General features: G+C 39.9%; 1 protein-coding gene across 2 annotated transcripts in view; it reads right to left on the bottom strand.

Annotated features, from left to right (window-relative positions):
- Positions 1-18,762, bottom strand: part of LOC109980795 (protein turtle homolog B-like) — a 133,935-nt gene extending 115,173 nt beyond the window's left edge. For both annotated transcript variants that reach the window (XM_029276505.2, XM_065963065.1), the window contains exon 1: positions 18,511-18,762. In XM_029276505.2, coding sequence (XP_029132338.1) covers positions 18,511-18,574 — 64 coding nt within the window. In that variant the 5' untranslated portion in view covers positions 18,575-18,762. The remainder of the gene's footprint in view (positions 1-18,510) is intronic.
- Positions 18,763-24,880: the final 6,118 nt, after the last annotated feature.

The following is a 24,880-nucleotide window of genomic DNA, read 5'->3' as shown; positions in this document are numbered from 1 at the left end:
GTATGTTAGTCCGACTTCAACTTTGAGAAATTTGACTTATAATCATTACAGATGGAAAAACATGTTTGCATGTATTTTAAAAGTCTAGCTTAACCCGTTTAACTTTATCTGTATGTCTGAAAACTCAATAAAAAAACTTGTGAAAAAAAAAAAGTCCAGTTTTAATCAGAACAACAGCATAAATCGACGTTATCTAACTGTATGTAAATGAACTGAGTGTTTAGCCTTCACTGTTCAGATGAAGGTTGTGTGTTTTCTTCTTGCAGCCCTGCAGGTGCTTTCACACCTGCCATGCTGCAATTGAATCAAACTCTGACACATCTGCACCCTCGGTACAACTCGTTTAGGAAGGTGAGAACGCCCTCATCAAACTCTGAGAGCTGCTGTTGGAGCATTTCCAAGTGAAGCCTGGTACATTGTGTTCAGAAAGAAATAATGAGAATAAATGCTGTCACATTATAGGCTGACTACGTAGAGATGTGCTTTTGTCTGTAGTGGTGTACACAAACAATCCTGCATCTGTTCAGCTGTCAACATGATTTACAATCTACAGCCTGCTTCACTTGTTTCCCTTTTAAAGAAACTGTGAACAGGTCATGAAAGCTTTTCATCACTTCCAGAATTATTTGTTTATTCTGCTGCAGAACAGGAACAGATCATGAATGGATAAAAAAAAACACATTCACATTTACAATTCCAGCATCTGGCAGATAGCATTAGCCAGGGAGGTGAACATTAATGCTCAGTTTTTATGACTGAGACAATATAGTGCAACTAAGTCAAGTCTATGTGCACCAAACTGCAACAGATGTCAAAACAGAAAACGTGTATTAATGCAAGAAAAATTGTCATAGCTCAGTTGACCAAGTTGAGCATTTCATCAGTCCAATATCTGCACAATCACACACTCAAGCAAAGTAGGAGAAACAGCAGGGAAGGTCTACAGTATAAACTCTGTCATTGGTGACGCGCTTTGAGTGTAGGCTAGTGAACGAAAGGGGTAGAGAACGAGCAGGGAGACAGGGAGGCGTCTGATTGGTTCATCAGATTGGTACCTCGTGGCAGACATTGGTCAAAGTTTTTACAGTCTTATAACTGCTACAGATGACGAATTTTCTTTGTTCCTTTTTCAGAGCACATGAGTTATTAATTTATTTCAGGACCTAAAGACAATTTCAACCAACATCTTAAAAAGTGGATCTGAAGAAAATTACCAACCCTGCCTTTAACTTTGATCACAGCCATTGATACCTTAATTTCAAAAGCCATAATTAAACCAAAACAGCTTGAGCTTGAAGAGCGCCTTCATCAATCAGTTGGAATTGAGTAAATTATGTTATTTACTCGACAGAAGACGAATAGATGCACCGCACACATTACGGCTGAAATCATCAACACTCTTGTTTGTCGTGAATCTACTCGTTTTCTGTCAAGCTGATGCTTTCTGCCATCACCTGCACCACTGACAGTGCTGTGCACAGGACATCCACTGTAATTTACTCATAGAAACAAAACAAACATTTAAAAAAAGTAATGTCCATAACTGAAAGTTGAGCATTGAAATTTGTCTCAATCTTCAGGAAAGAAATCTTTGCATCTGCTGCAACTATATGACTTAAAGCTCAGGTAAATAGTTAATGGACCTTAATTACATGCTGGTGTAGTGACTTTCTAATCTTCTGACCACTTACAGTGTCACATTCATGCATTCACACACACATTTATAAACTGAAGGCAGAGGATGGTTTGTAAATGAGTATAAACTAATCACATTCATACATCAATGTCAACGACAACGGAATTATTTGGGTTTCAGTGTCTTTCCCAAAGACAATTTGACAGCTGGGTTTGAACCCCCAACCACCTGATTGAGAAACAACCAACTCTACCATTGAGCCACAGCCAACCCCAAGTAACAGCTTAGGCGGTGGAGCTTCTGCTAACAACATATAAACCTTTATTAAGAGCATTCTTTTGATTCATCAGTTGACAAAAACAAACTCTTCAACAAAGACAGCACTAAAAAAAACAGAACAGTCCTTTATGCCAGCTGGTTTGTGTTGCACTCTCAACTATCTTGATGGTAACAGTACTGAGGTCGCTTATGATGGATGGAGACTAACAATGTGCAACTAAGAAATCCTTTTAAAACTTTCTGAAGCAAATGAGTCCAACAGATTTGGAAAGGCACTGGGAGTCATTACGATGGTCTACAGGAGTGATCCACTCAGAGCTAAATAAACCAATGGCTAATTGAGTCAATCCTGCACACCACACATTTGCATTTCCAACTTCTGGTGTATTTAGTGCTTTATGAGGGATTATTGCAGCTGAAATTAATTTGAGTAAACCCAGAGAATCTAATTTGGAGAGATTAAATGCTCAGGGGAGTTTAAAAAATGGATGAGGACATGAAATATAGAAAATTACAATTATTTGTTATATACCTGGACTTAAGCTCATTGTAAAGATGAGAAAGAAGGGTTAAAAAGAAGGTTAATCAGGAATGGACGGAGCCTTTTTGTTTGAACAGTAGAGCCAATCAGAAAGCGGCTTTAACCTCGTGTTGATATCTCCTTTTCTCACGTCTGTTAACCTTTTCATAATGACCTCACTGTCTCTGTCGCAGTTTGTCTTCAATATGGCATGGTAGTCATTTTCTCAATGAAGCTCTTATTAAGGGTCAAAATATGATGAAGCAGGGTTTTCTTTGGGCTTCAAGACGTGACCATCTTTGACCGACATGGCATTACAATGTGCTGTTATCTCAAAGCATGTTTTGTTATGTGTTTCCTTCATACCATCTTCAGTTTTGTACATCTCTGTCATAGAATACAGTTTTTGTGTCTCCTGTGATCTACTGCTTTCCCCTTTTCCCACAGCAAACAGACCAATGTTTCTTTCTGTGGATTGATATGATAAAAGTTAGTCCTGCAGAGTTAGTGGTAAAAGCCGCACCCCTAGCAACCGTCCACTTTTCTTAGAAACGGTTTGTTCTTCTAAACAACAGTGATCTATAGAGGGATAGCAGACCATTTCTGTGCCTAAGTGGCCAATCAGAGTACAGTATTCCACACAGCCATGTGATAAGTCCAGCTAACTATTATTTACCAGATCTAGTAAGTGAGTAACATACTACTACCGCTGTGTCTTTACAATCATTGATCTTAAGTAAAAACTGTTTTGCTGGATGCGTGCTATAAAGAGTCTTCCTGTCTCCACACATCACTTATCACAGTTCTTTTGGTCTCCAAGTATCTCTTTCTCAGCTCTCTGTAGTTTAATTTCTGAGATGGAGTACATTGGCTATGGGGCATTGTTCCAAGTGTCCTCAGAGTTTAAACATGTAGATGAAACCCTTGAACTCTGACGTTTTCACAATGTCATCACATAAAACAAACGAGTGAATAAACCTCTAAAAACCTGACTAAATTAAACAGAAACTGTGTTCACTCTAAGATAATGCAGTATACGCTGAGCCAAGGGCATCCTGAATGCCGGGCTGATAAATGGAGACAGTTCAATCGGAGAGAAAATTCCTCCTTTGTCGAGTTGTTCTGTCCTATAGTGGCCGACTCCACAGTGGCTGATCTTGTGGACGGTTGTAATTTCCGATCATTGTAAAGGTTAAGTAAGAAAGTGAAAGCTAAATTGAAATAGGCCGGTCTCCATGGAAGAGACGGTATATTGAGAGACGTAATTATAATTTCATTAAAAACAAATCTGTGATGGCAGCAGTGTTCCCTGAAGCCTGTACATTTGAACATGCAGGGGACACAAAGACTCTGCATGCAAACTCATCAGTTCTGTGACGACTTATTGTGATATCACAAAGACTTTCAGTGTAGATTCATCATGAAAATTAAAAAATGGTTTTGGTTTCAAACAACACAAAAGTGTCAAATGACACACGGGACCTACAAGCCAGTGTTCCTCACTGTGTTTGTCATGTATCTTCTGCCATTAAGTGCTATAGGTTACTATTAAAGACAATCAATATCTGCACCATGTCCCTCCCTATAGTTCATGAATTCATGCAGGATTCAAAACCCTGCTGGCCGTTCCAGGGCAACTTCAAGCACACATGTGCACAGACCTCATAATGATTACAAAACATGGTTAACAATGATCGGCTGGTGTGTGTTAGTAATTTATTTGATCAGCCAAACACAATATCACTCAAACTATATTCCAAAAGTGAATATGGTTTCACTGGTTTTATGAATCTGTTGTCATTTATATTATACCCACAAAAAATCTTCTGTACTGCAAACTTAAGTCAAATATGTCTCCAAATACACATGCTTATTATAAGAGTGATACATACATTAGTAGTGTATTGTAATATCTTTATGAAATTGTTTTTCTTATGTAAAATGTATATTGATGCTGCTTATGTTTCTTTGTGTGGACCTTGAATATATTTAGGACTTTAATCCTTAATGATTTATGAATACAAGCTATTTTCTTCTGTCCCAGTGGTCTTTGATAGCCCACCCCTGTGCATCTTTAACGTCTCAATTCATCTCAATGACTCTAAATGATAAATTTGACATTGTATATCTTTCTGCTGTACACTGCTGAAGCTCTCTTTTTCTACTCCTGATTGTTCACAGACACTATTCTGAAAAAAGGCTTCAAAATATTTATGTTTCTCTCTTCTCTGTCTGACCAAACTTATCTCCATGGTGATCTTTTCTGCTCAAACCTTTGCAAAGTTGTTTCTTTGAATCAAACGTTCAATAGAAACACCTCTGATATCGTATCAACACACGTTGGACACTACTTGTTTATACCATATTTTGATTTTTTTCTTCAAAGAGCAGCCGCCTGTATCAGAGGTTTGTGTGTTATTCAGTCATTGTTGAGTTTAACTCGGCGCTTCTGGCCCCACAAATTGCACACGCGCACGCACACACACGGTAAGTAATACTAAATGGCTAACCTGTTCAGGAACAGGACTGGGTTGTACCTGCTTTGCATAAGTTCAAACGCAGCCTAGCTTTAAGAGTTGTAATTTTAGGACAGACTTTATGAAATCAGAAAATGATGCTATGAAAAATGGTTTTGTGTCCAGTGTTGAGTTTAAGGAAGACTTTTTAATTGAGCAAACGTCTGGTCAAATAAGAGATAATTTCCAGCTTGTAGCTAATATTACTCTTATTTCAAAACTGAAGCTCATCATAAAATAAGGAGACTTTGTGAGTATTAAATGAAAGTGTTTAGAACTGTTAACTACAAAAACCACTACAGTTTATAGCCTCTATCAACCAGTTAATCTGCAGTTTACAACCATCACTGTTTCCCCCAGAAGGACGGTGTAAGTGTGGCTCGAACGGGGGATATATTTTTACTATGTTCATTTTTGAAAGAATACACTACCCTAAAAACAAAACAGCAGAGTAAGAAGCTCTACATTAAACAGGACAACAACTATTTACAGGAAGGACATTACACAAGAGAACATCTGTCTGTGTCTCTGCAGATCTTTCTGACAAATTACAAACAGGAAGAGAAGTAGAGTGGGGGATTGTCCACTAATCAATCATGGGAAACATTGTTCTTTTGGTCAAACTGAAAAATAAAAATAAAATAAAATTCCCTCCAGGCCTTGCTGGGATGTGAAGCTTGTGAGATTTGGATCTTAACCTTTAACCACCGAAATCAAATGAGTTCACCTTCGCGTCAAAGTGGACCTTTTGTTCAAATTTTAAAAATACATTTCCTCTGGATGTCATACTATAGATGTCAGGTTCACAAGAAAACTGTGAGAGTAATGTGTTTCATCCAGACATGATGATGTCAAAGTGAAGACGACTTTTGATGTTTTGGTTTATCTGAAATGTCACCAACTCATTCTCTTATTAGACAATTGTGTGTAATTACAATAACTAGCAAATGGATTTCTTAATGATGGTGAATGTATTATTTGAGAGATCACATTAGCCTTTGACCAACATGACGTAATCAGTGATTCTTGATACCAGGTGAACATTTGAAGGTTTTTCCTCCATTGATTAATAAGAAATTCAGCTCTTCAGATATACAAAGCTCATGCTCAGTACCATCCCTGGTTCTCTTCTTCTCAACCTTAGACACATGAACAGGTAACTTTACACACCTATATCAGTAGACTTACAGTAAGTAGCCGTGGACATAATGCTTGTACACTCCTCAGAATCTCTCTGTTCTGTTACATATCTTGACTCGGATGGATTTTTCTTCAGGACCCAGCTGGTGTCATCTCTCTTCAGCCAAAACCACTGGCTGTTCTTTCTGGCTGCTTCTGAAGATTACTTTAAGGCCCGATGTAAGCTTTGATCAAATCCTTCACTAAACAGGATGTGGATGTGAATACAGATCAGCAGAACTTCCCGTCTAAGCTTTTTCAAAGTTTCAAGGCATTCTCTTCTCTTTTCCTAAAATGCAGCATGTAGCCGACCGTGTGTGCAGTAGACATTACACTTACAGGTCACAGGAAGTAGGTGTTAGTGTCTGTGGACTACATGTCACTACTTCCTCCAGTCATTGTACACAAACTCACAGAGGCACACACAAACTCACAGAGGCACACACAAACTCACAGAGGCACACACAAACTCACAGAGGCACACACAAACACCCTTAAGATTTTATATATATATATATATATATATATATATTCAGACGAGTAAGATGATTTTTTTTTCTTTTAGATGAAGTTTAGTTTAAATTAAACACACAGCAAATAGACAACCACAAGTAAAGTAAAAGTACGCTTCTTTGAATTTGTAAAGAAGCGTGGTGCATTGGATTGTTTGCTCTGGCTGCAGGTAATTCAACTAAATCATGTTACGGTGTCATTATCCTATATTTCATTTTGGTCTGAGTAAACAAAGTCGCACACCTGAAGCCTAAAACCATGACAAATCAGGACATGAAGGCTGTGCACGCTGATGTTTAGTACCACAATAAAGGCGTACAAGAATGGAACATGAGACTGTACATTTAAATACCACATATACGCAATACTACACTTTTGAATAGCCATTGTACACACACACGCACACACACGCACGTGCACGCACACACACACAAAACACAAAACAATACAACTAAGCTCTTTAGTTAAGTAAGAAGCATGACCTTATTGTAAACCATCTTAGTTTTAAACAGAAATCCCACAAAGGTAAGATGAATGCTTTTTAGCAGTGCATCATTTTAAATGTTTCGTATCTTTTGAGGGTGTTTTTTTCACGCTAACCTGCTAGCAGAGCTCCTAAATGTTCTAGTTACTGAATAAAGCTGACTCTACTTCTTCTACTTCTTTAACTAAAAAGGGCTCCAACTCAGTAAAATATGACGGATCTTAATATGGATCTATAAAATGTTAGCACTTATAATTTGCACCACACTACAGCACAATAAAAAAGAACACATAATGGCTCAAAGGAATACTTTCAAACTGTTTTCCTGTGCTACACAGGGTTTGTACTTACACAAATGCAGATTTTTAAGCAAAAGAAATGACAGAAATGACATAAAGCGTTTCAATACATCAACTATTATACTCAAACTTCTCTCTTTAAAAGCTTCACTTTAGCAGCAGCGTCCTTCAGAGTAGACAGTTAAACAATCCAGAAGATCCAGCCGGTGAGATGAGGATTTGACATCTAATAGAAACCAGAGGGAACACTTTGTTAAATAAATCTCAACAGTCATCACCAGCTATGACTCTGATTAGTCACCATCCACCTCCTCAAGAGGGGACTAGTGTTTGCCAATCAATAAACAAATGTCTGATTCAGATTTGACTGAGGAAAAGGTTGAGGTGCCACCCTGCTTCTTCAAGCCTACATGTGGGTGCAGTCACGCTAACATGTGCAGCTGCTTATCAGGCAGTAATGTGTGTCTGTCATTGCACTGACAAGGTCACAGCATCAGCTCACACCACCATCAAACCACAGCACAGGATGGTACCGATTTCAAATGGCAAGAAGGAAAGAATGACATTACTTCCTTTACTTTCTTCCATCGTTACCTTTTCTTTCTATCAAAGTGGCTACTACCCACCCTGCAGATTAATGCACAAAGATGTGAATGGAAGTCTGGAGCAGATACTGCACAGCATTCACTGATGAGATTCCAGCATTCATGGCAGATATGTAGGGCACAAATCTTGTATTGTTTGCAAAATGCTGTCATCCAATCTTCACAGTAAGCACATTTTACCTGCTGCTGGAGGAGACACAATCCCAGCTCTTCTAATATGTCTCTATTTAGACATGACAGCTATTCCCTGCACACCTCGTATCAACATCACACTCGCAGCACAAACAGACAGTTTTCTTCTATTTTCAAAACTCGTCTCCGTCAATTCATATTAAACCACACACTGTTCTTCCCCTGTTCTCTCTAAGTTAGTCTGTTAATGTTCTATGTTTGCATGGATGACCAGCACTCCTCTTCGATGACAGATGTGACTACGGGTCCTCAGCGAGACAAGAGTGACCTTTTGATGTAAGGATTAAGAACAGTTCATGTCAGCGATAGGATAAGTAAGTTGTTACCTGACACCTTGAAACAATGCACAGAGGTAAGCAGGCTGATACATCTTCCTCACCTGTTAAGGATGCTGCAGTGTCAAGGATGCTGCAATGGTCAATGACCTGAAACAACTGCACATTTAGAGATTTTTGTTTGAGATATTTCAGCTAAGCCGTAAACATGTATTAACTCCTTCTTACCTTGAAATGAAATTGAAATGCCAATAAACAAGTACTTCAAGATGTATTTATTTTGCTTAAGATTTATATTATTTTACTTTTTTCTTTCCATTCAATGTTCATTTTAAGAACATTTCTTGCCTTAAAAGTTGTGACATGAAAGATCTTTTGGTTTGACTTGTGTTTCCTTACATGTCCTCTGTTTGTACAGTAAAGTAAAAATGAAAAAAGGAAACATCCTGTCTATCATTAGCTGCTCTAAATATTTTACATCTAATTGCTGCTTACAAAAACATTCATTTATCTGTGGTACAGGCTGCAGGTTGTTTCATTCATGTACTCTAGCACTGCTGCCACACAGAAGCAGAGGGCTCATATATCATATGCTGGGCAACCAAGGCTAGAAACAAACATAATACCTCACTATGTCTATTGCATTTGTTTCCCACTGCTTCTCTAAAAGGGTCCTGTATGCATTCATGTCTGTTAATTTTGCCTCTTGTTTTGCAGCATCAGGGTTATAGTGTGTGCGTCTCAGATCTTGGTTTGGATTTATTGCTGTAGCACAGTGGAGGCTATGGCGAGATATCTTATGGCCTGATCCGATGAATGTTTAATGGGTCTGGAGAAGTGTGCGTGGAGGAAGCTGACTGTGCTGCATCAGTAGGCCGGGCTGTAAAACGAGACGAGGAGGAAGTCAGCCGGCTCGGGATGGAGGAGGAGGAGGAGAGAGGGACGGAGAGAGAGAGGATAGAGAGCATTCAGAACACAAAGGCTACTAAGATGTTTGTTACTACTCACATCTATGAACCATGAGTCGATCAGACTCATTCATGTCTGAGCTAGCAGAGGTATTCAACTATATTTATTGTTTATATGTGGACACTTTGAAGCACCTTTACTTATTCTCCAGGGGCACTTTACACTGGAGCCTTTAAAACTCTGCAATACATTTCCTGCAGTATTTTCAAATGTTTCATGACTCTAAAAATTACAAGTAGGGAAATCGTATTTTATTTGAGCGCTGTACATTTTTTTTGTTTTGCAGATATGCCATTTTTAATTAGCAGAGTGCTAAGGCATTTTTACAGTCCTGACACAATCGACAGAGCCACAGTTCTATGCTTATAGGGCAAAATAAATCGCAGTCTCTGTAGCAGTCATCTCCTTTTACTAAAACTTTTAAACCAATGTAGTTCCAAACTGATAAATACTGTTATTTTGAATGGATTTTGAGTTTTATTTAAAGGAAGACATAACTTCACACCGCTCCAATCGTATCGTTCCAAAGTAAAGTGTTAAGGGGGTATTTAGATGTGCCTGATTCAAAACATGCCCTGAAACAAACTAATTTAAGGAGAAAAACCTCCACATTGTATACATTTCACTTTGTTCACACTGCTGACTGCGAGTGGGGCTCAGTGCTCTGTCTACCCAGTCATCCATCTAACTGCTTCCTCTGCCTGACAGAGCCAGTTTACACGTGTCCGTGTCTGTAGAGCTGGCAGTGGGTGAGCAGTAAAGAAGCTCCGCTCTGTAGAGACAGGAAGCTCTGAGCTATCAGAAGGACTCTGTCAAGTCAGGGGGAAGTCTTCCTGCTGGGCACTTTGGTTCATTCTGACTGCAGGCAGAAGCTGGTGGCAGAATGTGTTACCATTGTCTAAAAGCAAAGTCAGGATCACTTCAAAAGGTTTATTCCAATGTCATAGAAGTAAAGTTTAAATGCAAATGGTTATAACAAGCTTTATGAGTGAAGTCCCAGATCTACCACACAATGTCTAAAATGATCTTTACAGACTCTCCACATCTGTTTTTACTGAGCAGAGATCAGCATGTTCAACTTGCTATATCGCCATCCTTGGGGTATTTAAAGGCCTTCAAAACAGCATGAAGCTTCGTTAAATTTCCTCCTGCACCTGAGCTGGGTTCTTCACAGTCCCTCCCTCCTCACTGATCAGAGTAAAGCTTCCTCAGCCCATCAGGGACAGTGTACATCTGCCCGTCCATATGCGCTACTATGAGCCCCACACAGCTGCGAAAGCTTTGCTAATGAGGACAATAAAGTACAGGATATACACGTAAAAACTAAATGATTTCACTTCACAACATAACAAACTACCCCTTCTGACAACGTCAAGAAAGAAACTGGTAATTTAAACTTTAAACTAGCAAAGTTAGCAGCAAACTCCTCTCTGTCCTGTGTGTCTATCTCACTCAAAGACTGTAGTGGAATGCACAGATATGATGGGCTGTTTAGCATCATTGGAGAAAATAGACAATGCATGCAACTGATCCATGTCAATGACTGAATTAAAAATGGCATACAAATATTGAGTATACTGTTGAGTATGAGTCATGATTTCTCTGTATGTTTTTCCTGAGAGTCTAAGTATGTTTTTAATTGTTTTTAGTTTTTGTAATGTTTTTTTTTTTTAAAACTGTGTTGCTTTGTACAGCACTTTGATTTAAAGCGCTTTATAAATACATTTATTAATATTAAGCAAGAGTCAAAAGATGTGTTTTTGTTTTCTGTCCGAGCTCAACTGAGAAAACGTCATAGTAAAATGTCAAAGTGAAAGTGAAATATGACTTTACATTGACTCGTGCCTCAGCGCTGATCAAAGGAATTAAACTAAAATAGGATCTCCAATACTCTCCAATTTAAACTCCACAGTGGCAGTACAAGTCGTCAATACAGCCAGGTCATTTTTTGATGATGTGCCCACTCTGTGCTCCCTGACTGCAGCAGAAGAGCTTCAGCAATTACTGGCTGCACGGTTTTTTAGATGACTCAGCTAAAGGACACGGGTACAATATATTCAGAACAAATACCAGAGAGCAATACCTTCCTGAAGAGCTGCTTCAAGTCCAATAATTCATCATGATCAGTATACCATACACACACTCCTCTCTAACTAAAACTATCTATTGAAGTAAAATCTCTCAAATCTGAAGGAGTGGTTGTGAGGGAGTCAGATGAGTTAGGGAGTGAGTTTCAAATAAAACAGCAGCTGTCATTATGTGAGCCCGATAGATAGTGTCTGTATCTATGTCTCCCTGTGTCTTTCAGCAGTGATATCACTGAAGTAACACAGGAAGGCAATAACAGATAAGCAGTCTTCCCCCCCAACAAAAATTAAGAGACAGCACCGGGACACTGAGTGATGTCGCAGAGAGGAGCAGCACTCAAAGCTGCTGACTGACAATCCTCACACATCTGTGAATGATGAACAGATCACTCATTTATGCCTGAGCTAGCTTATTTTTTCTTTATGGACAGTTTGAGGAAACTTGCAACTACTTGCTCTGGTGGACTTTAAATCTGCAATACCGAATTTCCCTCCGGGATTAATAAAGTATTTCTGATGCTGATTCTGAATACGGATGATTTTTCAGTGCCTACCCTATTTGTCTTAACTTATTGTGATGTCGTTCCCTGGAGCATTTTAAGATGGTTTTAAATGCCTGGATCCAGTGTGAATGGGCCCGCACCGTCCGACGGAGCGAAACTGAATTGAGGGTAACGGTTGGAGAGGCAGGGCTTCACAAAAAAAAAAAAAAACAACATGTATGAAATATGCATGCAACTTTTTAGGAAGTCGTTACATACTCCATAGTATTTCTACATCGGGTTTATGTGATTTATGCTACATTAATTAATAGTCAGAATGTCACATAGCATATACTTATCAAGAGTCAAAAAACATGGCGGCAGATCCATCCCACCCAGCACACAACCTGTTGCACTTCAGAGTACTGAACTCAAAAATATCCAGACATGAGTCAGGTGTATATCTGGGTTAACTACACTATGTGGAAACACACTGACCTTATGAAAACACCAACACTCTGTGGACTGCTCATGTATAATTGAAAAGGAACTGCACCAGTCTAAAACTACACATGAAGCATCTCTTGCCAACATTTTTTTTTCCACCAGTCCATCCAGCTGAGCAATCCTAACACACCAATCCACTGGACCTAAATGGAGGCTGCTGGAAGCTCGAGGGCTGACAGCACAGCTGGTCAGCGGCTCCTCGGCCCAAATACTAGCATGATTGACATCTAAAGGTTGGTGACTTTTATTAAGTGTCCCATTTGGCCCGAAAGCAACATTGGTGCTACTTTACATTATGCTCAGCAAGATGGAAGGCTTAATTGTGACAAACATCCAAACATCCAATGCATGGACATACATAGAGATCTGCCTAGAATTGGAAAAAGGGTCCCATTCATTCCAATGAAAGTTCTGCACAAGTATTTCTTTTAACCTCACCTAAAACACCTGGTGGCTCTAATGCATTAAACAGGTAAATAACTGGAATTTGCAGTTTTATACCTTCAATTGGGCTATTAAAGCGTTATTCAGATCAAATCTGAAAACAGACGTGATGAATTACAGAGAAGTAATGACAATTACAATGGTTTCAGCAGTGTTTCCCCTAAATGCATCAAGCAGCGGATGACCACCGCTGCTTGGCTCCAGCTTATCTCCTTAGAAACTAACATTATATTAATTTGTGCTACGGAATCAAATGTGACCATCGTTTTTAAATACATTATTCATTTTCTTTTTACATTTCTGACTCCTGTCTTCTGTCATTACCCACAAGCCAGGTTATGACAATAGGGTGGTTGTTGGTTAATTATTTTGTCCAATAAATGTGAATAATTATTTTCAAAAAATATATATTTTTCTAAATTGCACGCAACTAAAAAAATGATCCACTTCTGATCAGCTGCTACAACTCCAACCTAGGGGAAACACTGATCAGTATTAGCAATAAACATCTGCATGGGCTCTGAATTTCACAATCAGTGCGTCCCTTATTTGAAGTATAACACATAATTGAACTTTAAAAAGAAAATGTATCTTTACATGAAGTTCAAAGCATTGAGTCCATGAGTAACAATCCACAACTTCTAATTTTAAAAAGTTCAGTTTTCTTCTTCTTTTTGGCTCAGTGTGAGAGAGGCTTTAAGCTGAGATGCGTGCTCTGATTTTAACAGTGTGTGTGTGACCTCAATCCAGAAAGTGGGATGTTGGATTTAGAGAGACACTTTATCTGAAGCCACAGAGCTCAGTGGAGGATGTCTCCCTCTGATTCACATTTAAACTCTGGTCATAGACGTCTCAGAGACTGAGCGATAAAGAACATCCACACTCCAGAAAAAGGAAAATGAGCCTTTGGAAGTCCTGTGAGCTCAAAAAAACTGGCAAAGTCCAGAGGAGAGATGAACAGCTGAGATTCTGGCAATGAATATGTTGAATATATGTAGTCATTACCAGCAGCGATGGGTATCAGATCAATGAAAGGCCTGACAGAATCATTAACAGCCACACAGAAACACTAAACACACAAGTCCTCCAGTGAGAATAAAAAAAGCTGAACACCCACAGGCTCTGAGTCCACGCTGTGAATGAGACATGAGTCTGTTTTCTTTGTCAGCAGCTTTTGTTTTTGCCAAGCAGCCACCCACTTACAGGAAAAAACCCTCATTAAGCAATCATACTGCAGGGATCATCAAAAAAAAACAGGGATAGCAGGAAGGATTCTGGGAATAAAATTAATTAGGCACCAGAGCTCCCTGACAGTTAAACACACAGTTTACCCAAAAATACACAAATACTCTGACTTCAGAGAGCGCAACACTGAAATGTTGTAAAGTTTTCTGGGATTCAGAGCTCGACATGAATCTCATTTCACTTAAAGAAAGACAGATTCTTAAAGGGAGATACACAGACCAGCTGTACTTTGAATTAAAACTATTGTACACACATAGTGACATGTAATTAAGTCACTTTGTTTCACTTGTTCTTTGAGGAAACTAAAGAGACTGGACACAAGTTCAACACATTTAGTTTACCTCCTTCTCGCTTTCTGGTAAACCAGGCTTAATCCCATCCTCAGTCAAAAGTTTGGTTCCTGTCTTGAAGAAGGTATCTTTTGTATGTCTTAAGTCCTTCTCTGTGAGCGCCTCCTCAAAATTGTAACACGGCGTCAATTTGACTGATAAGCAGCAGCTCAGATAGCAGCCCCCTTGGCATGGACTTCATTGGCTCTGATTGCTTTGGAAGAGGAAACCTCTGTGAGTAATACAGCTCCCAGTAAAATGAGTGTTTTTTAAAGTGAAACCTTCAAATCCAGAAAAGTCACAAAAGTATAAAAGAAGCTTTAGTTTTTAGGGGTCGCCCAGAAGGAAAAGGGTTGATGATATCCTTGGTGTTAATCACAGTCCACTACTTGCAGTTTCTGCACATCTCCCCAAGTTGAGTTTGCACGCCTGCTATCTACCGTTACAGCAGTTAAGCCCTCAGTCTATCTGTAATGTTAAAGGCTGAGAAGTTCAAAACCCACAGAGCCTTTCAGCAATATTTGCCTAGAGCTGCACTGCCCACCTTCGCTGGTCACTTGTTGATTTTAATTAAGGAGTCCTTTTGAACAAACCAACACTCCACAGGGCTTATTAACTTTACAGTATACCAACATTTTCTTTAAAAGCATGAATCAAATGATTTCTTTAGAGAGACAAGTTGTTACATAGTGGTGCTACCTGCCTAGTCCTTGTCACTATCTATCCAGCAACATTTGCACAGCAGAGCAGGCGCTTGCAATACACAATGAACGGGGGTGAATTTTCAATCATATCAGGTCCATTGCAGTACGTGATGGTGGCAGCTGCACCATAACTCAACATTTTATACAGGTATATTGGTTGCACTAGTATACAAGACACAGATCACTTTTTAGATGAAAATATAAGTATTGAACGTGTGTGCCTTATGCACCACATTTTACAGTAAATGTTGATGAAATATATTCTAAAGTTTGATTAATAAACTGTCACCTGTCATTATTGGCATGATCCTCTGACTGAGAGATATCAAATTTTATACTGTGACAATTTTTTTTCCAACAATGAACACATTGAAATGCAAACAGGAAAGATGTGAGAGCCCCTAAGAGTCATGAAAATAAAAATATTTAAATGTTAAAACTTTAAAATCAATTTGTCTTCACATTTGTCTTTGTTTCTATCCTCTATAGTTAGACATCATCTCCATCACAAACACACACACACACACCCACTCCTCCCTCCTGTTGGCATGTTCACTTGTGGCATATGTATTTATCGAGCAAACCGAGTGGAATTTATCTCACAGCTTAGTCATAATTAGTCCAACTCAGTCTGAGGCAGACAGCCTGTTAGTGGGCATATGTTCAGATCCTGGTTAAAGACACACTGCTCCCTGAGGGGATTCTTTCTGTGGTGACATGTGTGTGTGTAGAGTGTGAGCGTGGGTAGGGGCAACAGGTGGGTGTGTCTGCGTCGTGCAGCAGACGGTTGCTGTGGAGCCGCCCCAAGCATCCATTAACACAACCCACCATCTTCCCTTCCCCCAGTGCTGAGAGAGGGCACTCGAAACCTGGAGGGAGACGAGTTCATCGGAGTGTACGGAAGAGGAAGACGACAGGACGTAGACGGGAAGAGGAGGAGGGGAGGAGAAGGGAGGGCGGCGAGGACTTGAGTCAGATAGGAAAAGTGAGAGGAGAGAGGGAGGGAGGGGTGAAACAAGGTGAGGACAAGAGGAAACCGGAGAACAGAAAGGAAGAGAGGTAGTCTGGCTCAGGTCCAGGGTTATCACTGGCAAAAGTGGAAGCGTTTGCCAGCTGCCAGCTGGAGACAGCAGCACTCAGCCAGAAGGATGCTGCCCTGCACAGCTCCTGTCTGCTGTGTGTGTGTGTGTGTGTGTGTGTGTGTGTGTGTGTGTGTGTGTGTGTGTGTGTGTGTGTGTGTGAGCTGCTGAGCTCTGTCTTTGTGTTAAAGCACAGACAAGGACCAGCTGCATAACCAGTAATGCTGACAGAGAGGACCGTCTCTGCAGAACCCAAACAAGTCAAGTCAAAGTCGTTGCAGCCAAGTGTCCTGCAGCCCCGACCACGGAGGAGACAAGGGAAGCCGCTTAAAAACATCTCCCTAAGTCTCTTCCTCTGGCAGACGATGCCTCTGCGTATCCTCTTTAGGCACAACATTACATAACCGCAAACCCAGTCACATCATGCCACAAAGAGTCAACATAAATACACGCATATAAATCTGTGAGATTCAGTGTCAGAAGTTTAACACGCTGATAAAAAGCTTGTTTGTATCATCAAACTCCTTTCTTCATCATCTAATCAGTGATGCTGAAACTCAGACGCTGTCCCAGTTTCCTCTGTCTACCTCTCCTCTCTTGTGAAAACATTTGGGGAGGAGGGAAAGAAGAAAAAGGGGGTACAAGTAGCTTTTTCTTTAAGAGTCAAGTACAAACGCTGCTGCAGTCAAGCTTGCTCACTTTGTGTCCCTTTGTCATTGATGTGAGACGGGCTCACGTGCACACTATACACATCTGACAGACTGCCAAACTGCTTGACTGCAGCATGGCCTTTAAACCAACTTTAAAAGAAATTAACACGTTTAAATTTCAATGAGATTTTTTTTTTTTCATAATCAGTAAAACATTAAGTGGTTTGATCCACTATGGTGTAACTACTTTATAGTAGTAAGTAATCTGAACCCATGAGATTTGTACTGTTGGTCAGCCAAAAGAAGCTAAATGAATATTTCAGTATGATTTTTGGAGACAAAGTACTCCCTGACATCATCTTCAACATCTGCAACCAAGTAATGTTAGTCATGGATGCCATCAGTTTATTTCTATTTTACATTGATCTACAGAAATAGACAGATATAGAACAAGATATAGATACTTTTTATATCACAGGAGACATAGTTTTCTATTTTCAGAAATTTGGGGATATTAGAAAAAGAACCAAATTGCATCCCTTATGATTTGGAACCAATTCTGATTGTATGTTTTATGTAAGAAACCTGTCAGTTTATCTGAACATCTCAGCTTTGTATAATTCTCTTGAGAAGAGTTGCGTTTTTCTCTCATCCCTAGAGACTGAGGTCAGCTGCAGGTGGCTGCTTGAATGATCTCTCATCTAGGCATCTTGTCACTAACTTAAGCTCTTTTCCGGCAAAAAAAAAAAGTCCCCCCCCCAAAAAAAAAATTAAAAATCACAACAACACACGTCCAGCAAGCCCCCTGAAAACTCCTTAAATTCACCTTAATGCACTTCACGCTCAGACAGCGCTCCCTCTAGCGGACAGATTTGGTATGACTCAGCATCAGCAGGAACAGCTCCCCAGGAGGAGGTTAATCCACTCATAGCATTTTAATGACATCTACACCAGCGCACCATACTAATCACATTTGCCTCCACATTTCACGACTGGCTGCTGGCAGCCGGCGTGCAGCTCGCTGAAGCCGGTTGCTGCAGAACAGCAGCTGCCCACAAAATGTGCTAGAGCTCCTAAAAGCAAACTCACACATCCAGGGAGGAATATGTCACCACAAATAGGCGGCAAAATCTATCACTCTGAGGCTAAAAACGTCACAACTCCAATAGTGCCATCTATCAGTGCAAAGCACGAATCATCATGATGCATTACAGAGGGAATACGAATTCTTTAAACAGGTTTCACCTTAAAGCAGTTCATATTCTCAGTGTTATAGCTCAGTTATCATTCATTTAAAGGAGGACCGGTCCGCTTCCCTCATCATTTGCCGGCCGGCCCGCCTCCACTCAGGTGCGGTGATGAGCACACGCATGAACTTCATGACGTAAAGTGTGACATTTTCATACATACAAGCAAAGTAAGCTTAAAAACAAGCAGGAAAAAGGGCTTTTTAAATGAAGAAAGCAGAGTTTAAACTTGAGCAAAAGGTGGATGGAGATTCTGCACTTCGACTCACCTTGAGCGGCCGTTCCTCGGGTGCTGAATACACTTGCTATCAAAGTGGCCACATACCAAATCATAGTACTATCGCCGACCAGAAATAAACCTCATCATATCTCAAAGTGCCCCTTTCGGTGAATCCTTCATCAGGACAAGCTGCAACGGGCCGGTATCCTATTCTCTCGTTAACCGAGCCCTGGACACTTTTCCATCGGCGCTTTCCCCTCTCTCTTCCCCTCTCCTCCGCTCTCCTCGCGCATCCTGAGACGGATCACCTGCGCCAATGGGACGAGAGCAGACGACGCAATGAAACCAAGCACCAACCTTTTTTAGATAAGCGCGGCCCCGCCTCCGCACTTGTTCCATTGATGGGCGTGTGAGAAAGTCGGCCCCTGATTGGTTACCTGCGCTGTCGGTTTCTCAGCTGGAATGTTGCATTCAGGGAATACTCGGAGTTTTAAAAACCTCATCATGAGGAAACGACCTCAGTGGCGTTTTGGAAAATCCAGCATTCTAATCCGTTATTTTTTTTAGTCATGAAAACAACATCGTTAGCAAAAGTCTTAATTACACTGGTCCTCCTCATGGTCTCATTTCATGTTGCTAGATTATTATGATAGGTTCATCAGATGTTCTTGTGATGTTTACTTTAATTGGTTGGTTAAGTATTTTGTTGTTTTTAGGGTCCTATGTGTGGTTTTTCTGTTGCTTTTGCATGCATGTCAAAGCACTTTGTACACCGGTGTTTTTGAAGGTGCTATATAAAACAAGTTATAATTAATTACATCCAAAGTTACTTTTTTATCATTTTAAATCAGAAAGAAGCAAAAGTATAGCCTACTAAAATAAACTGTGCCACAAAATGTGGAAAAAAGTAAATATCATTAAAGCCAGTGTGTTCCTATTTTGTTTGTAGCAATTGATGGCGGTAAATCACAATACGGGAAATCAGTTATGCATAGATAGAAATCCAACAGATAGCACCTATACTACTTCTACTACTGCCATTAAGTAATTTTACTATGGTGGTGGGGTGGGGGGTTGTGGGATAATAAATGACTAATGCTTAACATATGATAGGAAGGTAAACCCAGCAGGATTAATTGAGATAAAAATAAAGATACATAGAATGTAAAACATTCAATGGAAAAACAGACTGAACAAATAGCCTAATAAGAATGAAAAAAGAGAAAATGTGAATAAAACCTCACATGCTACCTCAAGCACATCCATACTACAGGCTCTGCGTGTTTCTTCATGTAACAACATTTAGTGTTACTGTTGAGAAACAGGATCTGGACAGAATATCAAGTTCCCAACACCTGTGTCGTGAGTACTGCGTGTTCCATTTTAATGGAGGACATGAACGCAGCACTAAGGGGAACCGTTTCAAGGTGGGTTGGAGTGCAAAGCCGGAGCTGCGGTATCATCCTGCGCAATGAGACGAGAGGGAAACCTCCAGCAGGAGCATCCTCACATCACTGCCATCCATTAATCCATTTTAAAGGAGGAGGTCTGTCTGTGAAACTGTTCACTGTGTTTGAATGGAACAGTGATGGTCTAAGTGTAGCCTGACATTAAATCAATACTTACTATGGAGACAACTATCCTCCTAGAAAGCACTAACAACTCCAGTATGAAACAATGTGTGAGTTCAGCATGATTCATCTTCATTGTTACAGTGATTCATTCAAGGATGCTTTAAAATTCATCTGAGTCAGTTAGCTTTGCTCATACCGTATCCCGTCATGCCTGAGGGCCTGATTTTCTCCTCCTCCACCTTCAGGTGTACAAAAAAACCCACTGCTGCTTTTTGAGCAGAAAAAAATGTTTAATAATGTAAAGTTATTTCTGCTCTCCCTTTTCATATTTATATTTTTCTATTCTTAGTCCTGTCAAAATTTTCCCAGCTTTTTTGTTTTGTTCCATCCTCATATTTGTCGGTATTTAATCACTCGTATTTTAACTCAAAAGAGTTGCTTCTGGTGCTACCAAACATTGTCTTATTAAATCTCTTCAGAAAATGTAAGTATTAAGTTACAACATGGGGAAAGAAGTCATTCTCAACTGTTTTTACATCACTTATACACAGCTGGATTTTGAAGACTTCAGTCAGGAAGTTTGTGAAGAGCACAGCTTGAGTTTTCTTTAGTATAGATACTGAGTTTCTCCACAAGGTTTCCAACGATGTCAGGCCACTGTTACTTTGGCCATTTGAATCGTTGACTTACTGACTCGACAGTGAGTGCAGGTCAGGAAACCTCTCCCCATTGCTAAGGCTTTTCTCTTGAGGACAACTTGTCTACTACTGCCAGGTGGCATTCAGGTGGTCCATTACTTTCCGATGTGAACTGACCACAACACTTGCTACACTAACAACACTAGCTAACTTTCTGCCACCAGTTAGGCTCCTCCCACAAAACACATCGACACTAAGTACAATCAAAAAAAAATCTATATCATGTTCAAATTAGTTTTGAGCAGAAATCTGCAATCCACAATGTGAATTGTTTAAAAAGTTACAGCCTTTAAGTCAACATTTGATTTAACCCAAAAATCTTCAAATCTGTCAACTAGGCAATTTGAGTGCAACAATTCATCCCTCTTTCTAAGCTTCAGCTGAGACGTGAGGTATGCCTCGTGTATTTATGTTGTGTGTTATCCCGATGCTCCAGGTAATCATGGGTTCAGGTGAGAATTTGTCAGACTCATCTCAGGCGCCATAAAATTCAGACTTGTAAGATCCTCTCACACTGCTTTTTCATCCATATCTGTGTTTCACACTCATACAGCAAACACACTCATCACTCATGCAAACAGAGCTACATGAGGTGTGCACACATATAATTAGTTGACTAACCCGCAAAATGTCATCACCCTCGTGAGTCGGCACTAGAATAAGTCGGTTAAACAATTTATTTAGAAAAATTCACGCTGGCCCTCGATGCTGGTCAGATGTTGTGAATAATTAGGCCTGACCGCCTCACTCTTCTACTATGATTTAAACAAGCACATCCTAAATAATACAGTCTTTAAAGTATATAGTCTCACAATGTATTCTGAATGGTAGTGTGAAATCTGAGTGACAACAACCCATCACTGTATACAATCAGGCATTATGCTCATTAAAAAAAGCGGGCGGCCCAGGTTTGAATCCAGCCTGCGGCTCCTTTTCCCGCATGACATTCCCAAATCTCTCTCTCCCTGATTTCCAACTCTATCCACTATCCTATCTCTCCTATGTAGGCACAAAAAGCCCAAAAATTACTATTTTTTTTTAAAAAGCATCAAGCACTGAGAAAATAAGCTGAGTAAGGTTCAAAAGTGTTTTTTTATAAGATTACCACAGTCTTCTCAATTAAACTCCCTATACGGTGAGTATAGGGATTAATAAAAAATGGAATGATTTCCATCACATCTTTAGTGTGGTATGACTCATTTGTCAAAAACTTTGGATCAACCTTTGATAGCTCATAGAGTTGCTATAGCACAGCTGTAGATTGGTTTTAAACATGATATGCTGGTTTTATCAATAGGCAGGGTACATTATTTGTGAGCTGAAAATTAACATGACATCATTTTGCTCAGAGGATTTATTGTGGATTCCACCTATAATTAGAGATTTGTTGTGGCCTTTGTTGTTATTGAAAAGGACGGCTGCATCAATTCAAACCTTCGGCTGACGGGTTGAAAGCTTTGCCTACATATACATAAGATGTATCCAATCTACATCTTTTAATTAAACCTCTAAGAGGAAGGGGGTTGTTTGAATAGAGAACCATTTTCAGTCAAACATCCAGGTACAAAATATTTTCCTCTCTCACTCTTCATCTCCCTCTGCTAGTCTTTCCTGGAGCTACTCTGATCTCCACATCCCAGTGCCTGTGAGGCCTCCGTTTCTCATGTTGGCTCTTCTATGAGAAGCAGCCAGAAGAGTCTGGCATGTCAAGCTGCAGCATGTCAGCCTCTTCGGCTACAGATGCTGCCTGAGGCTCTTTATTCCTGATGCTCAACAGCCAACCGCTGCCACCGTGGTCGTGGGAGTACAGCCGTGTGTCACAGCTAACTGTCACAGCAAAGTAGTGTGCTTTTAAAGAGCTGTGTGAAGTGCAAATATTCAAATTCTGCTTTTATGATGTGCAGTGATCTGCTCCACCGGGCTTAGCTCTAATCAGGCTTTGTTCCTCTCAGGTGATTAATGAGCCAGGTGTGACTAATTAACTGTTGGTCACGGCTACTGAATATAATAAACATACGGCAAAATTGACAATCAGCTGGTGTCACATATCTTTAAAAACATTGCCAATCAGTCCATAGTCTAGGCACTGCACTCTTGAAGATTTACCAACATCATCAGGGTCAGGTGTGACAATGCCAAACAGCCAAATCTGTTTACTACTACTTCATCCTGAATTTTTTCAGTCAGCCCTCCAGTGAAATGTCTTTGTTAAATAAAGCCACGCCACATTGTTCAGTTGTACAACATTTGTGGAAGAATATTAGCTCGCACTGTACCACTGACGCATGACCAAAGCTTGATGTGTGTACTCACACTTTTACAACCTGATTGTGGGGCATGACCTCAGAAATCGAGACAGGGCATTCACAATTGTCATTAAAGTCTCCTTTTGAAAACTCCCACAGACAGAGGTTGAAATCAGGTGTATGTGAGTGGTCTCATGTGCACAGCTCAAAAACAAACAGCGGTAGAAACTCTCCCACAGTCACAGCTTTGCTCTCGCTATACGAGTGTGTGCAATCATACGGCCGGAATTTCAAACGTTAGAAAATCTTCACTTGAGTCTAATTCAAAAAACAAATTACAGACCGACAAAGGACAGTTTATACTGAGTTTAACCATCCAAACCTAACATTGGAGATGATGGTGCAAACTCAGCTATAAAAAACGTAAAACAATGTTCACAAATATTAGTTCAGTGGTAGATTTTTGTTTATTGGGGGCTTTTTCACATGCTTGTGTGTCCTGCTGGGTGGGTTGGCTGATTTGGAAACAGGTTTATCATCTGCCTTGGAGCAATCAGCCTGGACTGGGGAGGGGATCAATGCCCCCCTCGTAGCAGTTCATCAATATGCCTCCAAAGGGTAACAATCCAGCTTTGTGAGACTACAGCTTTCCAGTAAATTAATGATGAACCAGTAATATCTTGTTTCTGTGTTTATTAGATTGGAGCATGGTTTTTAAGCATCAGAATGATCACTATGTTTTAGTGATATTTTTTGGAATGAGGTGATATGATTGATCAAATCTTTAAGGAAGGGAATTCACATAAAGAAACGCTTTGTAGTCATGCAAGGGATGGGACTCTATTGAGGGCAATACTGGGCTCATTATCACACCAACTTTTCTGTCCACACTGATTAATCTCAACTCCTGACTTCACGATATAACCTAGCTTCTTATGCTCATTTCAAAGCGTCCATTTATCCTACTACATGTCACATAGGTTAAAGCAGGAAGACACTCTTTATGCATCCTTAATGCAACCCCCCCCTCCACACAAACACTATTTAATCACCTGGTCGTTACATTTACTCAGTTAACTCTTTAGTTTTCAACATTATTTTTCAACTGCAACTGTTGAATTGATATTGAATGGGCTGTGCCTGACTCTGGCATAAAGGTATTATGTCTGTGTACTTTGGTGAACCCTTATCTAAGGAAAAGTTTGTCATTATGGGCATGAGGTTGAATGGTACAACTACTAAGTGAACCAACAATAAAGAGAAGAGTAAAAGGAAACATAGCTAAATGTTTCAGAACACAGCACTGCTTTTGTCTTCAACATCATTATGAGTTATTACTTGATGTCTGTGGACTATCAGAGATGTCCAAAAAGACTCCAATACAGCTCATCAAGATGAATGTTGATGATGTGAAGAATCCCAACTGAAGCTATATCCAAACAACTTTTACGTTACCTTTCTTACTTTTACATCTACCACCGTCTACTCTGCATTTTCAAGCCCCTAAAACGAAGACATTTGGAAACCCTACTGGCATTCTTTTATTGCCTATTGGCAGAAAAGGAGACATTGTCATTAGTGGATATACAACAATAAACAATTTCTGTGTCCAGCTGCATATACCAGCTCAACAGGGGGCGGCACTTAATGTTCATGTTATGTGCATTTTCAAAGAGTCAGTTTGGATTGTTCTGTAAAACTTTTAGGAAGTTAACCTGGATGAAGATCTGACACTCTAAATATTTAAATGTTATGACTGTTTGATGTCTCCCTTTGACTGATAGCACTGATTGCTATAGTAATGTGACTGACTGAGAGAAGAGAAATCCACTGAATGTCACTCTTGCTGGAGTAGGACAGTGAATCAAATGTTCTTGTTTATAAAACATCCAAAGCAGATG

Source organism: Labrus bergylta, chromosome 14, assembly GCF_963930695.1.
Source record: "Labrus bergylta chromosome 14, fLabBer1.1, whole genome shotgun sequence".
In the NCBI taxonomy this organism is placed as follows: Eukaryota; Metazoa; Chordata; class Actinopteri; order Labriformes; family Labridae; genus Labrus; species Labrus bergylta.
The sequence above is the reverse complement of the archived record's forward strand: the minus strand, read 5'-3'. Positions and strand labels throughout refer to the sequence as shown.